The following is a 17,536-nucleotide window of genomic DNA, read 5'->3' as shown; positions in this document are numbered from 1 at the left end:
TACTTATAAGAGAGATGTAATTTGTATAGAATATATGAAATGTATGTCAGTGTGTGGCCTTCAGCCATCCCACCTTTCTCTTATTTCTGCATGGACAAAAAAAGCTTTAATACTTTTGTGACATAAGTAAACTCATTTCAAAATAATGTTAAAACAGTAAGATTGAATGGTGCTTGTTCAGTGTATAATTGTACCAGTGTTTTTTTAATACAGCCTCATCAGAACATCTATTTGGAAACAGACTTACATGTGTTCATTATGCTCACATTTAGACCAGCAGAAACTTGCTTTAAGTCAATGAGTATGGGTTAAATAATGACTCTTGATCCGTTTGTACTGTACCTCATCAGTTTTGTTTTCTAAGCGCTTTCAGCAATTTATACGCTTAAGTGCTTTTACCACTATGTAACATGTACCTTAAAAAACAACAACTTACTATTAACTGTGTTTAATGCTTACCTTACAATACTGAAAAAAAAAACAGCTGGGTTGTAAAAAATGTTGCATTGTATGTGCAAAAACCAACAGCAATATAAACATATCCCACATATACAGCAGATTATACTGTATGGCTGCATCTGTATTAGTTCTGCCTTGCATTAATCTGTGAAATCCTACGTGCCATCTTTCAGCTAACTTGTTGTAAAACCTGTGAGCACAACTCCCACTGTATGACATGCAAGAAGCTGCAGTGAGTCAAAGCCAACCATATTCAGTAAGTGCATTTGTATAGTGGTGCTATTGTGGGACTTTGCTTTCTGTGAAGCTCTTTGAGTATGTATGGTGTCCTAGATACTCAAATAAAATATTGTACAGAATGTCTTGATCGTTGGTGAAATGTAGCTAATTGAGGTTTACTTTTCTTCTTTTTAGGTCACAGCATTTTAAACTCAGTGTAATTTGCTCATGAAGGAATAGTGTGTGTGTGAGCTTAAATTTATTTGAGTCTATTTTACATAAATATAGTTTAAAGAAATGCATAACAATTTTTAATCATAATTGCTGATTAGATAAACTAAAAAGAAACAAAATATCCTGAAATAACACTGACAATTATTGAAAACACATCCAGGTTTGGAAACAATGAAATTAGTTTTAATTCCTCATCGTTGATAATATCTACTTAATTCATAAGCATGCTTAAAACACACTGAGTTAGTTGTTTTGGGGTTTAAATTTTACTACATTAGATAAATAGTGTTTGAAAACATGGGTGTGACTAAAAATGAGTCTGTCTCTCTTTATTCTCTTTGTCTGTGTCCACATGACTTCATATCTCCCCAGAGACATGATGTCATGTGGGCAGAAGAGGCGAGACTCTCATTCAGGCCCCCACCCCCCCCGACCCCCCCCCCCCCCAAACACACCCCACACCCAGAAATGTAATGTTTATCTGTCAATAACTACAAACATAAGAGAATGAGGCTTATTGTTTCCTTGATATATTTGGGTTATACAGTATATGGCACTAAGAGAGCATTTAGTGCTTACTGTAGCTTAGAAACAGTAAAGAAAGGCACATAATTTGCCAAGATTAGGATAAACTATGAGGTCTATTGGGATGTTTCTGGGTTTGCAGCGGCCATTCAAAGCTGTTCTGAAGAAAAGGAATACAGTGATCCTGAAGAATTAAGGTAGGATCATTAATCTATCACAGAGATTTCTGTGACCTGTAGTCATGATTCAATGCACCATGAAAAGCCAAAAATATTGTTTTTTTTTTTGGGTTTTTTTTTGTTTATAATAAAACAACATTGCACAAATTAATAATGTCCTTTGAAAGTGATTCATCTACATACATTATAATCCATATAAATCACCCTATACTGTCTTTACTAGAAGAGGTGGATGTGATGATGAAGGAAGGGTGAAGCACATGCTGCATGTGTTTGCTTGAAATCACAGCTCCAGCATCCCTCCCCCTCTTTCCGTCCTTGCCTTCCTCCTTCATCCATCTGATGAGGATGCGTTACCATGACGACATGGTCATGTGCGCCCAATCCTCTTCCTCCTCTTCCTCTTCTACGCCCCCCACCTCCCCGACCCCTCCCTTTCCCACCCGCTGCTGCAACGTCACAGTGCAGCATCTGAGGTCTGCTGGTTTCGGATCCTGCATAACACAGCCCCCACCTTCACTAAACACCAGGTTTCATCATTACAATAGGATGCTTTGAAATAAGCTAATAATAATGTCATAGGAGTGATCAATAGACGTGAATATATGACATATTGCAGCAACTCCTGAGCATGCGCACTCAATGACTGGCATGCATCCAGAAATGATAAGTAGCAGGTGGGAGGGGTGCAAAGAATTGAGATTTTATTATGTAGGTCATGGAGTTCTATTGCAACCAGCGGTGTGTCTATGTTTTACATATACACTAATAATAATCTATATATTTTTGCAATGATGTACATGGCTGTAAGTGGTCTGAGATACTTCAAAGGAGAGGTGGAAATAGCAATAGATGAACAGAGCATTACTGAAGAGGGAGCTTTACAGCGGCACTTGCAGGCAAAGTCCAGACGATGTCACTGCTCACCAATGACAAAAAAATACACTGTGGGTGTGAACATACATTTAGAGGCACGATTTCTATTGACATTTATACATATACCAATAATAATAATAATAATAATAATAATAATAATAATAATAATAATAATAATAATAATAATATTATTATATTGATAAATGTATACATGAGATCAACATTAAGAAAAAAGAAACAGCAATAATAATACGACATTGAACAGTCTGGTTTTTCTTGTTATAATAATAATAATAATAATAATAATAATAACAATAATAATAATAATAATAATATTATATTGATAGATGTATATATGAGATCAACATTAAGAAAAAAAGAAACAGCAATAATAATACGACATTGAACAGTCTGGTTTTTCTTGTTATAATAATAATAATAATAATAATAATAATAATAATAATAATAATAATAATAATAATAATAATAATAATAATAATAATATTTATTACAATTATTGCTGTTTATTTCTATTATTGTTGATCTAAGGCATCAGTTCTCAAGGGGAAATTCACTTTACTATATCTATACCTTCTGAAGAATGGATGCCCACACCTTGACTATCTATTTAAAATTAAAAAAAAAATTACAACCAAATGACATCTAAAATATTTTTCTTAATCTCTATTTTCTATCAACATTACATAAGTCAGGTTAAGTAAAAAAAAAAAAAAAAAATCAAGCTGTGTCGTTGGACTTGCAAAGGGTGGTGCTCTAACTCCACTATTACCTCAGCTGTATGATCTGCTGTGTGTGGTGTGTGCACACAGCGGTTGGAAGAAAAACGAGAGCAAACGCAGTTCTCTTTCCAGAGTGACCATTCTTAGATAAAATGTGTTTTTACTTTATTTAACAAGACATTTAAACGTCTTTACACACAGATTTTACAAACCACGGTTCAAAGGATTTCTATTTCTCTCCAAACAATGGGAATAACGCACCTCAAACGGACGTGGAGGGACGCGAGGATTTCTTTTTGTCTGGTGTTGCTGAATATTGCATTGAAGCCTAATGGTATATCTGCTCAAATACGGTATTCCGTTCAGGAAGAGTCCCGAGCAGGAACGGTGATTGGAAACGTTGGCAGAGACCTGGGTTTGGATCACGGCGGACTGGCTGGTAGGAATCTCCGTGTCGTTTCGGGAACAAAGCAGGAGCTGTTCATAGTAAACCTCAGAGATGGAGCCTTGCTGGTGAATCAGAGAGTAGATAGAGAAGAGCTGTGTGGGAAAAGCGTTCCGTGCATCACAACTCATAAAGCAGTTGTTGAAAATCCTTTAGAAATGCATCAAATTTTAGTTGAAATTATTGATGTGAACGACAATGCACCTAAATTCCCGGAGGAAAACTCCACCCTGGAGGTGTTGGAATCTGCCATTGTTGGATCTCGATTTCAAATCGAGGGTGCAAATGATTTGGATGTAGGATTAAATTCATTACAATCGTACAAGCTTAACCACAACCAATATTTCCGATTAGAAACTGAGGAATTTGGAGAAGAAGGAAAGCTGCCATTCCTGGTTTTACAGAAACCTTTGGATAGAGAGCACACTGCTACACACTATTTACAGTTAACAGCCACAGATGGAGGAAAACCACCCAAATACGCAACAATTAATATTACTATATTTGTATCAGATGTAAATGACAACTCACCGGTGTGTGATAAACCAAAATACATTGTAACAACAAAGGAAAACGCCCCTATAGGGACATTTCTACTGACAGTGAAGGCATTGGATGCAGATGAGGGGGCAAACGGTGAGGTTGAATATTCCCTCAGGAGTAAAGTCAGAGGAATCACACCAGAAATCTTTGAAATAAACAGAAAAACAGGAAAGATAACTGTAAAAAGACCCCTTAATTATGAGGAAAAGCAAATGTACGAGATCAAGGTGCTGGCTGCTGACAGAGGAGCTGTCTCCCTCTCCACATTGTGTAATGTTGTCGTTAAAGTAGAGGACGTGAATGATAACCACCCCGAAATAGAAATCACATCGCTTTCAAGTCGCCTCCGGGAGGATGCACCTCCAGGCACTGTGGTGGCCTTAATGGGCGTGACTGATCTTGATTCAGGTGTGAACGGACAGGTGGATTGCAGCGTCCCAGGTCACTTACCCTTTGTGTTAAAGCCGTCCCCTGATGGACAGTCGTACTCTCTGGTCACCAAGGACTACCTGGATAAGGAATCAGCGCAAATGTATGATATTAAGATAACAGCCAAAGATTTAGGCAGCCCCTCTCTATCATCTTCAAAGGTGATTCATTTGGATGTACTTGATGTGAATGATAACAGTCCACTGTTTACCAGCAGTCCTTATATTTTCTATGTCGCAGAAAATAATATTGCTGGACTTTCAATTTTTGCTGTATGCGCAACCGATGCAGATGAAGGAGAGAATGCTGAGGTAACATATTCACTCCATTATAAGGGTTCAAAGAGCCAAATAACTTCCTTTATGAATATAAACCAGGCAAATGGTCAAATCTCAGCTCTGAAGAGTTTTGACTTTGAGGCTGTGAAAACGTTCCAGTTCCAAGTTGTTGCCACAGATTCTGGAACTCCGTCACTGAGCAGCAACGTCACAGTCCACGTGTTCATTCTGGATCAGAACGACAACGCTCCAGTCATCCTGTATCCAGTCAGCTCCAACGGCTCTGCTGAAGGTGTTGAGGAGATTCCCCGCAATGTCCACGCAGGACACTTGGTGACCAAAGTCCGAGCCTATGACGCTGATATAGGATATAACGGCTGGCTGCTCTTCTCACTGCAGGAAGTGAGTGACCACAGTCTGTTTGGTTTGGACCGCTATACAGGACAGATCAGAACACTTCGCTCATTCACAGAGACAGACGAGGCTGAGCACAAACTGCTCATACTGGTCAAAGACAATGGCAACGTGTCACTGTCAGCAACAGCTACTGTGATGGTCAAAGTGGTGGAGCCCAAAGAGGCTTTTGCAGCCTCTGATGTTCAAAGTGCAGCTAAGGATGATGAAGACAGTGATGTGACTTTTTACCTGATGATCACTCTGGGAGCAGTTTCACTGCTTTTTGTCATCAGCATCATCGTGCTGATTGCAATGCAGTGCTCCAAATCCACAGACTATACTTCTAAATATCTGCAGGAGCCAAACTATGATGGGACACTGTGTCACAGCATCCAGTACAGATCAGGAGATAAACGCTACATGTTGGTTGGACCCAGGATGAGTATTGGATCTACTATAGTCCCTGGAAGTCATGCTAACACACTGGTTCTACCTGATAGGAGGAGAACATCTGAGGAGGTAAGATGCTGATTTCAGAATATTCTGCTTTTTTTAATGGTGCGTTTTAAAATATTGTGTTTTGCTCCACACCTTTTTTCCCACTGTGTGCTGTCCGTGGTGCTGATCTCTTGCAAAAATGCTGTATGTATAAAACTGTCACTTTTTCGTAGCTGACTTATTTTGAACATTATCTCACTTTCATCACATTTAGGTAATTTTTCTTTCATTTGAGACAGAAATTCATGTAAAAAAGCATGTTTTCTATTGTTGTTAAAAAAAAACAAAAAAAGTGCACACATGAAAAATAAATCTAAATGTAAAATTTAAATATAAATATGAAATGTATTTCTAAATGTTAAATGTATTTCTAAATGTTAAATGTATTTCTAAATGTTAAATGTATTTCTAAATGTTAAATGTATTTCTACATGTTTAATCTAAATCTAAATGTTAAATGTAAATCTAAACGTTAAACTGGTGGCCACGTGTAAAGCTAAATGTTTAGAAATTATACAAAGTGGGCAAGTCAGCGCCTGTCGATCACAAGATCACCACCGAGGGCCGCTCAGTGAGTGTTTGGGTGCGTGGAGTGTGCATAATTTCTAAACATTTAGCTTTACACTTGGTAAACGATTTAACATTTCAATTTACATTTAATATTTAACTTAACTTTTACATTTCGACTTAACATTTACATTTAGATTTAACATTTACATTTAGATTTTGATTTATTTTTCATGTTTACACATTTTTTTAACACACACACACACATAATGCTGTTTTTCATGAATTTGTCTCAAATAAAAGTAAAACGAGCTAAACGTGAGGAAAGTGAGCTATAATATATATAAAAATATTTCGGCTATAAACAGTGATCAAGTTGTAACATTCATTCATTTTTAATAATATTGTTTACAACTGTTACGGATCGATGTTTTTAAGGTATATGAAGTGAATAGGTTGATAAATAAAACGCGTTCTGGGTGTTGATGTACTGTATGCCCGTGTCCACTTCGCGTCAGTGTGAACTAGGGAATGATTATGACGCTCTTCATGGAAAAAGCCCATCCCATCTTCACATCGTCACTGAATGGATTGTGTTAACGTCGTGTATTGTAGCAGAATTGTGTTGAAACGCAACACGGAGCATTCAATATAGATTGATAAAAAGAAAACATATTTTTAGGGAATCGGGCATTGTTTTTGATAGAGTAAGGCACTGGATTACAGTGGATGTGTCGGAAGAAGGATTTTTTTTCCAGGTTTAAAATGGGAGGACGAGGACAAAGGCGATGCCGGGTCCACTGCTGGATTGTCGGGATTCTGTTGGTGTGCAATGTGGAACGGATTTGTGCTCAGCTGAGATATACTGTCCCTGAAGAAGTGCAAGTAGGATCCCCTGTTGGAAACGTGGCAAAGGATTTAGGAATGGACGTTAATACGCTGACAAGCCGCAGATTACGCATCGTTCCTGGTCCAAATCACGCTCTTTTCCAGTTAAACCAGAACAACGGGCTGCTGTCTGTTGGCACAAATATCGACCGTGAAGAGCTCTGTGACGGTACCAAAGTATGTTTGATAAACCTGAAAATTGTGGTGGAGAACCCGCTGGAAATACACCACGTAGGGGTAGAAATTAGTGATGTGAACGACCATTCTCCTGCTTTTCCAGAAAGCGCGCAGCGACTGGAAATAGCAGAAAATACTCCTCCAGGTACTCGTTTCCAAGTGCATGCTGCCAGAGACCCAGACTTTGGTGTCCAGTCTGTTAAAACATACAAATTAAACACAAATGATATATTTGACATTGAGATTAGAGATAGCGAGGAGGATAAAATACCATTTTTAGTTTTGAAAAAGCCATTAGACAGAGAGAAAAAGGCTGAGCATTGTTTAGTGTTAACAGCTGCTGATGGTGGAAGTCCGCCTAAATCTGGTACCCTTCATTTAAATATAACAGTACTGGATGTAAATGATAATCGACCCATGTTCAGTAAGGATGTATATACAGTATCTTTAGATGAAAATGCTCCAATAGGAACTCTTGTTCTACAAATAAACGCTACAGATTTAGATGAAGGGATGAATAGTGAGATAGAATATTCTTTTGGGAAAACGCAGAGGAAAAAGGTGCATGATATTTTTGATTTGGACCGAGTGACTGGTGAAATCACAGTAAAAGGCAGTGTGGATTTTGAGGAAACAGAGATTTACAAATTAGATATAAAGGTCTCAGATAAAGGACAGCCACCAACAATGACTGAGAGTAGAGTCATAATAAAAATAAAAGATGTGAATGATAATAAACCAGAAATTGAAGCGACCTCACTGTCCAATAAAATCCCAGAGAACACAAAACCTGGCACCATTATTGCCCTCATCAGTGTTACAGACAGAGATTCTGGTGTTAACGGGAAAGTTATATGTAAAGTATCAGATCATGTTCCGTTTGATTTGAGGCCGTCAATAGAGGAAAATATGTACTCTCTCATAACAAAGGGGCTTTTAGACCGAGAAACCCTGTCTCACTATGACCTCATTATTACAGCCACAGACTGTGGTGAGCCTCAACTTCAGTCTGTGAAAACTTTAAGTGTTCAGGTGTCAGATGTAAATGACAACAAACCAAGTTTTAGTCAAAATCCGCAAGAACTTTACTTAACAGAAAATAATACCCCAGGGGCTGCAATATTTTCTGTTAGTGCGGCTGATGAAGATTTGAATGAGAATTCAGTGATAAATTATCACCTTTTGAGAGGTGATGGGGTGAAGGGGGGATATGACATCATTCCTAAACATAAACTCTGATAATGGAGAAATCTCAGCTCTGAAGAGTTTTGACTTTGAGGCTGTGAAAACGTTCCAGTTCCAAGTTGTTGCCACAGATTCTGGAACTCCGTCACTGAGCAGCAACGTCACAGTCCACGTGTTCATTCTGGATCAGAACGACAACGCTCCAGTCATCCTGTATCCAGTCAGCTCCAACGGCTCTGCTGAAGGTGTGCAGGAGATTTCCCGCAATGTCCACGCAGGACACTTGGTGACCAAAGTCCGAGCCTATGACGCTGATATAGGATATAACGGCTGGCTGCTCTTCTCACTGCAGGAAGTGAGTGACCACAGTCTGTTTGGTTTGGACCGCTATACAGGACAGATCAGAACACTTCGCTCATTCACAGAGACAGACGAGGCTGAGCACAAACTGCTCATACTGGTCAAAGACAATGGCAACGTGTCACTGTCAGCAACAGCTACTGTGATGGTCAAAGTGGTGGAGCCCAAAGAGGCTTTTGCAGCCTCTGATGTTCAAAGTGCAGCTAAAGATGATGAAGACAGTGATGTGACTTTTTACCTGATGATCACTCTGGGAGCAGTTTCACTGCTTTTTGTCATCAGCATCATCGTGCTGATTGCAATGCAGTGCTCCAAATCCACAGACTATACTTCTAAATATCTGCAGGAGCCAAACTATGATGGGACACTGTGTCACAGCATCCAGTACAGATCAGGAGATAAACGCTACATGTTGGTTGGACCCAGGATGAGTATTGGATCTACTATAGTCCCTGGAAGTCATGCTAACACACTGGTTCTACCTGATAGGAGGAGAACATCTGAGGAGGTAAGCACACCTTGTAATTCCAGAGAACTGTTATATTTACATTTTTAATTGTTGACATTTTTCGACTCACACACTGGGAGGCTAATTGTTTAAGCAGTGGTTTGTTAGCTTTCTGCTTTAATGTGTTTGTTTCTTATGGTGACATCAGTGTTTTTGGAGAATTTGTATGTGCTTTCGAAACGTAGTGAGTGTTTTTAAATGTTATTCCCTTACCGATACTAGTTGGTGTGTATATAATGGTCCTTTCAAACTATTAAAATCACATTATTTTTCTGGGTTAATTGCAATTTTTCTGTTGTTGCTGAATTTCTGTTCATTGTGTTGTGGCAATATGAATAGAACATATAAGTAACTCTGTTCCAGCAAATGCATTTTGCTAACAAAGGTTCAGTATTTGTTGAAAGTGCACGCTACTTTAAAATGAAAACAGTATTCTTTCCACTCTTACTGCTTACTGCAAAGCGTCTTTCAGTTTTCTTTGAAAATTGCTATACAAAACCAACTTATTATCATTATTTACAAGGAAGCAGATACTGTATCTATAACCTTTTTCTCTTTGGAAATATAAAGTTGAATGAAATAAGTCATTTGTAGCCCTACTATAGGTCAGTGCTAAACTATATCCCGGAGGTGTGAGCCAAACTACAACAGGATGATTTGAAGTCATTGAAGTAGTTGAATATGTCCTGGTACTATCTGGAATTTTGTCCTTCATTATGGCTAACTTGATAAATACAAAAGGTGCATTATACGGGTTGGTTATGTTTAACCTATTAAGTTTTATGTGGTATCGTTCATTATCAATGTGATTAACACGCTCATAAACGGCGGTCATGATAATGATAATAATAATGCATTGGATTTTATTTAGACACTCAAAGCGCTTAACATTGATGTGCATTATTTTTTCACTCCGCACATGGTGGTGGTAAGCAACTATTGTAGCCACAGCTGACAGACTGACAGAGGCGAGGCTGCCATAGTGCTCCATTGGCCCTCTGACCACTACACCACATTCATACGAGGCAATGTGGGTAAAGTGCCTTGCCCAAGGACAGAACGACAATGACTTGGCTAGAGTCGGTTATTGGACGACCCACTCTACCGCTGAGCCACGGTCGCCCACCTCACTTTGCATCACACAAAGAGAGAGCGAGGGAACAACAACTACACCTCCCACACGTTAGGCCTCAACTTCCCATAATGCATCATCATTTAAGGTGGTACCAAGCCCGCAACGGTACAAACTAACCTCAAATTAGGATGCCTAAAAAAAGAACATTTGGATTAAAGCTTGTTAAAATGACTATCGGTGTTAATAAAAGAATAACTTCTTAATGTGATAACGGACAGCTATATACAGTATATAGCATATAAATGATATGCATGTTAATGTTGGTGCCTGTGTGCTGGGCCTTTTATGGCATTGGATCTAAAGTTGGCTTATACTATGAACAGTCTGTGGTTTTAAAGGGATGCCATAGCAATGATGACCATATATCAGCAGTGTTTTTAGTTTCAGACTGGCATGAATTGTCAGTTTGGCATTTTAAAAAGGAAAAGTCTTATTTATTATTTTGTTGAATAGTCTTTTTTTTAATTTCAGTTTTAAACTTAAAATGCTTATACAGTCTTCAAAACTCTTCCAAATTTTCTATCAATCTCGTGAACCCAATATCATGTGTTGTATTGTATCTTGCACTTAGAGTTTTGTCCCACCACTAATAGATATATGTATGTCTCATACAGACGAATCAAAGTGTTGGTAAGATGAGAAAGAGTGTGCTTGTTTCGTCTGATTTGATTTCATTTCAGTTTGTGTTGTGTTTGTGTGGTTTTTTATTCTCTATACGAATGCATGCATTTTAGACTTCTGGGGGAAAAAGGAAATTATTTTTTATGTATTTTTCAACATAAAAAAACCCATCTTTGCGCGATCAACTGTTGCTTTATGGCAACTGGAGTTACACTTGTGTTGTGTACAGAGTGACAAAGTTAATAAACATATTCTTGTTCCACTCAACATCTAAAATATATAGATATTCAATATCAATAATGTTTTGATTATGGAACTACAAAAATTTACAGTAAACCACCTCCACTTATTTAATATGTTCAACTGCACTGGAGTCGCACAAAGGAAGTAAAAATTGTTGCAGGAAAAGTCTGTCAAAAGTAAGGAGAGAAGTTGGCACAGTTCAGTCTTTATAGGACAATTACCCACCATTTGATTTATTTTCAATAATATATTTGGAATCTAAGAAAATATCAACAAGAGTCCAAGTGAATGCTTTAGTGAAGTCCAACTGGCACTTTGGTCCAATCAGAGACATGTAATCTGAGTTTATAACTATATGGTTACAAGGCTGCATTTATCACAGTTCTGTGTGTCTGACCCCTGCTTTTGGGTCCTCATCTCTGTGCAAAACCTTCTAAATGTTGAAATGGTGTTAATATGTCCAATGTTAATATAGTAATATTTCCACATTCATCTATTCAAGATGCCTCAAGGGATGGAAAGGAGGGATTTAAAATAATAATAATAATAATTGGTTATACATATCCATTTTTTCCCCTCAACATAGTGATATTTTATAATCTTTTACTTTGAAACTTGAGGTCACATCCTGAATCCTAAAGCTTTTTTTAAAAAAAAATGCAAACACAAAACTGACACAATATTGTATATACTGTACACTGTTTCTTACGAACAAGAAATTGGAAATATATACCCTTCAGTTGTGTATCTAGTCCGCGAGGTGTCAGTCTCTTATCAGTAATGTAAGTAGCCATCATACCCGCCCCTTCCTTAGTGGTTTTGTTCCAGTCGACAAAGGAGAGACGGAAAGAAGGGTTGCGTTTTTTAGCGCAAGGAAAAGGTGGTAGATATTTCCATGCATCGTTACGTCCTTTAAATGCTTCTTTTATTTGATGATCTGTTGTAAACCTTTTTTTTTTTTTTTTGTTAACGATGGAATCTGGAGGACAGAGACGGAGGATGTTGTCCTGGCGGGTGGCTTTCAGTCTTTTTGTGACGCTCAGCTGCGTAAAGCGGATTTCAGCTCAGATCAAGTACATCATCCCAGAGGAAGTAAAAGTCGGATCCGTCATCGGAAATATAGCCAAAGATCTGGGCCTGGATATAACCTCGTTGGGAGAACGACAGTTTCGTTTGGTTTCTGGAACAGATGACGCTCATTTTAAGGTGAATCTGAACAAAGGCGTGTTATACGTGAATGAAAAGATCGACCGGGAGAAGCTCTGTGGAAGCGTTTCCCCGTGTTTGAGAAACCTGAAAATAGTGGCAGAGAACCCTGTGGAAATACATTACGTTGGAGTTGAAATCACCGACATAAACGACCATTCACCCAGTTTCCAAGAAAAAGAGAGGATTTTTGAAATTGCCGAGTCCACGTTGCCAGGTAAACGTTTCCAGCTGCCAACTGCTCGGGATGCAGATGTTCTACTAAATGCTGTGCGTGTTTATAGACTAAATCACAATGAATATTTTAGCATCCAAATCAGAGACAGGGGAGAGGATAAAATACCGTTCTTAGTTTTACAAAAATCCTTAGATAGGGAGAAGCATGATGAACACTCTCTGATCCTGACAGCAGTAGATGGTGGAAATCCACCAAAATCAGGGACTCTTAATATTACAGTATTAGTCCTAGATTCAAATGACAACCATCCCACGTTTAGCCAAGAAGTATATTCAGTAACAATACCGGAAAATGTCAAAAAGGAAGCAAATGTAATCACTGTGAAAGCAATAGATTTAGACCAAGGCCCAAATGGAGAGATTGAATATGTATTGGCAGTGAATTAGACTCTGCACTTCAAGATTTATTTAGCTTGGATAAAGAAACAGGTGAAATCAGAGTAAAAGGAGAAATTGACTATGAAAAAGCTGATGTATATAAACTAGACGTGCAGGCTAATGACAAAGGACAGCTTCCAATGAGCACTGACTGTAGGGTGATCATAAAGATATTAGACTAAATGACAATAAACCTGAAATTGAAGTTACGTCTCTGTCAAACACAATACCAGAGAATTCAAAGATGGTACTGTAGTTCTTTAATTAGTATAACAGACAAAGATTCTGGTCTGAATGGTAAAGTGATATGCACCATTTCAGATAATGTACCGTTTGATTTAAAAACCGTCAATTCAAGATAACATGTACTCCATAGTATTAAAACAACATTTAGACAGAGAGTCAGTGTCCACACTATGATATTACAATTAAAGCTACAGACGGTGGTGACCCACCTATGTCCAACCTTAGAACTCTGAGTATTGAAGTGTCTGATGTTAATGATAATAAACCAGAGTTTTTACAAAATCCCATTAGACTTTACCTCTTTGAAAATAACATGGTGGGAAACTCAATATTTTCTGTTTCTGCCTCTGACAAAGACTTAAATGAGAACTCAGCTCTGACCTATCATATCATTAGAGAGCAAAACAATCAGCCAAAATTTACTTCATTTCTAAATATTAACCCAGAAAATGGAGAAATCTCAGCTCTGAAGAGTTTTGACTTTGAGGCTGTGAAAACGTTCCAGTTCCAAGTTGTTGCCACAGATTCTGGAACTCCGTCACTGAGCAGCAACGTCACAGTCCACGTGTTCATTCTGGATCAGAACGACAACGCTCCAGTCATCCTGTATCCAGTCAGCTCCAACGGCTCTGCTGAAGGTGTAGAAGAGATTCCCCGCAATGTTCACGCAGGACACTTGGTGACCAAAGTCCGAGCCTATGACGCTGATATAGGATATAACGGCTGGCTGCTCTTCTCACTGCAGGAAGTGAGTGACCACAGTCTGTTTGGTTTGGACCGCTATACAGGACAGATCAGAACACTTCGCTCATTCACAGAGACAGACGAGGCTGAGCACAAACTGCTCATACTGGTCAAAGACAATGGCAACGTGTCACTGTCAGCAACAGCTACTGTGATGGTCAAAGTGGTGGAGCCCAAAGAGGCTTTTGCAGCCTCTGATGTTCAAAGTGCAGCTAAAGATGATGAAGACAGTGATGTGACTTTTTACCTGATGATCACTCTGGGAGCAGTTTCACTGCTTTTTGTCATCAGCATCATCGTGCTGATTGCAATGCAGTGCTCCAAATCCACAGACTATACTTCTAAATATCTGCAGGAGCCAAACTATGATGGGACACTGTGTCACAGCATCCAGTACAGATCAGGAGATAAACGCTACATGTTGGTTGGACCCAGGATGAGTATTGGATCTACTATAGTCCCTGGAAGTCATGCTAACACACTGGTTCTACCTGATAGGAGGAGAACATCTGAGGAGGTAAGTAGTCATCTCAAGTTTATATATTACGCAAGCGCTTTTGTTCATAAATACAATTTTTCAAAGCTCATCAAATCAAGAAAGTGCAATAAGTTTTTATTTTTTCTTTGCCAGATTGGTGTTTCTTGCTGCATGAAACTTTTGTGGTTACTGTGTTTAAATGGAGACTATAAAATGGGGAAAGTTTTTGTCTTTGTGAGACTTGTCGCAAGAACACTGAAATATTTTCTAGAGTTAAAAGAAATAATTATCTGTGGTTAAGGGGAAATTTGTAATTAATTTGAATATATCTATTATTCTTGTTGTCATGTAAATTAGTTTTATGCTTTTAGTCTATTGAATAGATAACAGAACATGTTGTAGAGTTGCAGCTGTAGTCAACAAGGCAGCACTTGAAGCCTTTTTTTTTTTTTTTAACTTTACAGCCAGATGTTTTATTATTTCTTCCAAAAGCTGTAGTGTAGATAATGAAACTAAATACCACAGACCAGAGCAAATACCTTAATACCCAACAGAGAATATTACTGTTTGTGTGGAGGCTGATTCAGGGACCTTCTCAGAGAAAGTTACCCCTCCCCAAAGTAGAATATACCGCTGTCCATGGTCCTGAAACAGTTTTTTTTTTTTTTGAGTTGGAAAGTTTGGTCACAACCTTTTTGCATATATTTGAAAAGAAAACTGAGCATGTTTATGTGTAAACATAACACAAAATGACCCAAACATGCGTAACCAAACAACTAGTTGTGGAGCAGTGGTATAGAGACTTCCAATAAACTAAAGGTTTGTGGTTCGAATCCCGCTCTATATCAGTTTTTGTTATTGTTTCCTTAGGCAAGGCACTTTACCCACATTGCCATGTATGAATTGTGCATGAATGTTGGTGGTGGTCAGAGGGGCTGTAGGCGAGAATTAGCAACCACACTTTTGTCAGTATAGCCCAGGGCAGCAGTGGCTGCAATGTAGCTTACCACCACTGGTATGACTGATGTGAATTACTGGTGTGAATGAAAAATAGTTTCTGTAATGCGCTTTGAGTCTCACTGAAAAAAAAAAAACACTTTATATATCCAAGCCATTATAATTGCTATTATTTTTCAAATTTGATTATATAGTATTGATGATGATCATAATAATAATAATTATTATTGTTATTATCATTTTTATAATTACTGCTTCCGATGGATTATTTTCTATCCGTTTTTTGTGTGGTTACAACACAAAAAAGCTTCTTCGATCTGGCTTTGTAGAAATTCTAAATTAAATGTTGTTTATTATGTGAATATATGTTGACAGATGATTTAGTAAAGGTAAACTTTTTTTTTTTTTTTTTTGTTACAGATCACTTGAGAATACTTTTCCAAGTAAAATGGCACATATTTTGAGGACAATGGCTTTAAATTATGATCACAATAAAATCAAACGTTGTACAGTATGAGTAAAAACAATTGAACAAGTTTGTATTTCATTTTTGTTTGCATTTATTTTGGTTTTAAAATTTACATCCATCAAATTTTAGACATAATTAAAACATTACAAATTGTATTTTGGATGACTGGTAGCCTAGTAATGATTTTGATAATAAAATTTAAAAAAACAAAACAAACCTGGACATTAAGAATCTGCCCATTATTGATTTATGAACAATATAGTGTGTAGTCCACTAGGTGTCAGTGTCATATTGGATTAAAATGCTGTGGTAACGCGTTCGTTCATCCTGCTTTTTCAAAGTGTTTTAGTTCCGTTCAGAGAGAGGAAGACGCAGCATCCACAGCACTGCCGTTATATTTAATCAAAGATACGTCTAAAATGTGGGATTTACCTTAAACTGCACGTTTTGTGGATCGCTCTTCTTTGCTCAGTGAAAGGATTTATGAATGGAAGCATCAGTAACGAAATTTGAAGGAAAATGATGGATAAAGGAGGACAAAGACGGGGCGGACTGAACTGGTGGGTTGCCTTCGGTGTTTTTCTGATTCTCATCTGTGTGAAGGAGGGTTCAGCTCAGATTAAATATACCATTGCAGAGGAAGTGAAAGTAGGATCTGTCGTTGGAAATGTTGCTAAAGATCTGGGACTGGACACCAGCTCACTGCTGGAACGTCGCTTTCGTATCGTCTCTGGTGCAAAGGATGCTCAGTTTGAAGTCAGTCAGAACAATGGTGTCTTATATGTAGGTAAAAACATAGACAGGGAGAGAATATGTGAGCACATAAATCCATGCTTGACGACCCTAAAGATTGTGGTAGAAAACCCAATGGAAATACACTACGTTGGAGTGGAAATTATTGATGTAAATGATAATCATCCAAATTTTAAAGAGAAGGATTATTTATTGGAAATTTACGAGTCAACTCCAGCAGGCAAGCGTTTCCAGTTGCCAGCTGCACACGACCCGGATGTTAACGCCAACACGGTGCGTGCATATAAATTAAATGCAAATGATTTTTTTCTCGATTCAAATTCGAGAAGGAGGAGAAGACAAAATGCCGTTTTTAGTTTTACAGAAATCCTTAGATCGTGAGAAGCAGAATAAACACACGCTGACACTGACAGCAGTAGATGGTGGAACCCTCCAAAATCAGGGACTCTGAATATTACAGTATTAGTCCTCGATTCCAATGATAATAACCCAACCTTTAACCAAGAAATATATTCAGTAACAATACCTGAAAATATCAAAACAGACACTAGAGTAATTACTGTTGTAGCTATTGACCCAGATCAGGGCTCTAATGGGGAAATTGAGTATTTTTTTGGTGGTCA

General features: G+C 38.0%; 1 protein-coding gene and 3 pseudogenes across 1 annotated transcript; all 4 read left to right on the top strand.

Moving 5' to 3' along the window:
• The first annotated feature begins 3,343 nt into the window (after positions 1-3,343).
• Positions 3,344-5,854, top strand: LOC114470762 (protocadherin alpha-8-like). The gene has a single exon (XM_028459095.1). The coding sequence runs from the start codon at positions 3,479-3,481 to the stop codon at positions 5,852-5,854; it is 2,376 nt and encodes a 791-aa protein (XP_028314896.1). The 5' UTR covers positions 3,344-3,478.
• A 1,175-nt stretch (positions 5,855-7,029) lies between these two features.
• Positions 7,030-10,650, top strand: LOC114470761 (protocadherin alpha-3-like; annotated as a pseudogene).
• A 1,767-nt stretch (positions 10,651-12,417) lies between these two features.
• On the top strand, positions 12,418-16,120 carry LOC114470760 (protocadherin alpha-8-like; annotated as a pseudogene).
• Positions 16,121-16,525: 405 nt separating this feature from the next.
• The window catches only part of LOC114470759 (protocadherin gamma-A11-like), a 3,256-nt pseudogene continuing 2,245 nt past the window's right edge, over positions 16,526-17,536 (top strand).

This window comes from Gouania willdenowi, chromosome 10 (genome assembly GCF_900634775.1).
Source record: "Gouania willdenowi chromosome 10, fGouWil2.1, whole genome shotgun sequence".
NCBI classification, from domain to species: Eukaryota; Metazoa; Chordata; class Actinopteri; order Blenniiformes; family Gobiesocidae; genus Gouania; species Gouania willdenowi.
The sequence above is the reverse complement of the archived record's forward strand: the minus strand, read 5'-3'. Positions and strand labels throughout refer to the sequence as shown.

Bases quoted from the DNA above. Each gene is read 5' to 3' on its own strand.
- LOC114470762 (XM_028459095.1), top strand. From the start codon at position 3,479: ATGGGAATAACGCACCTCAAACGGACGTGGAGGGACGCGAGGATTTCT.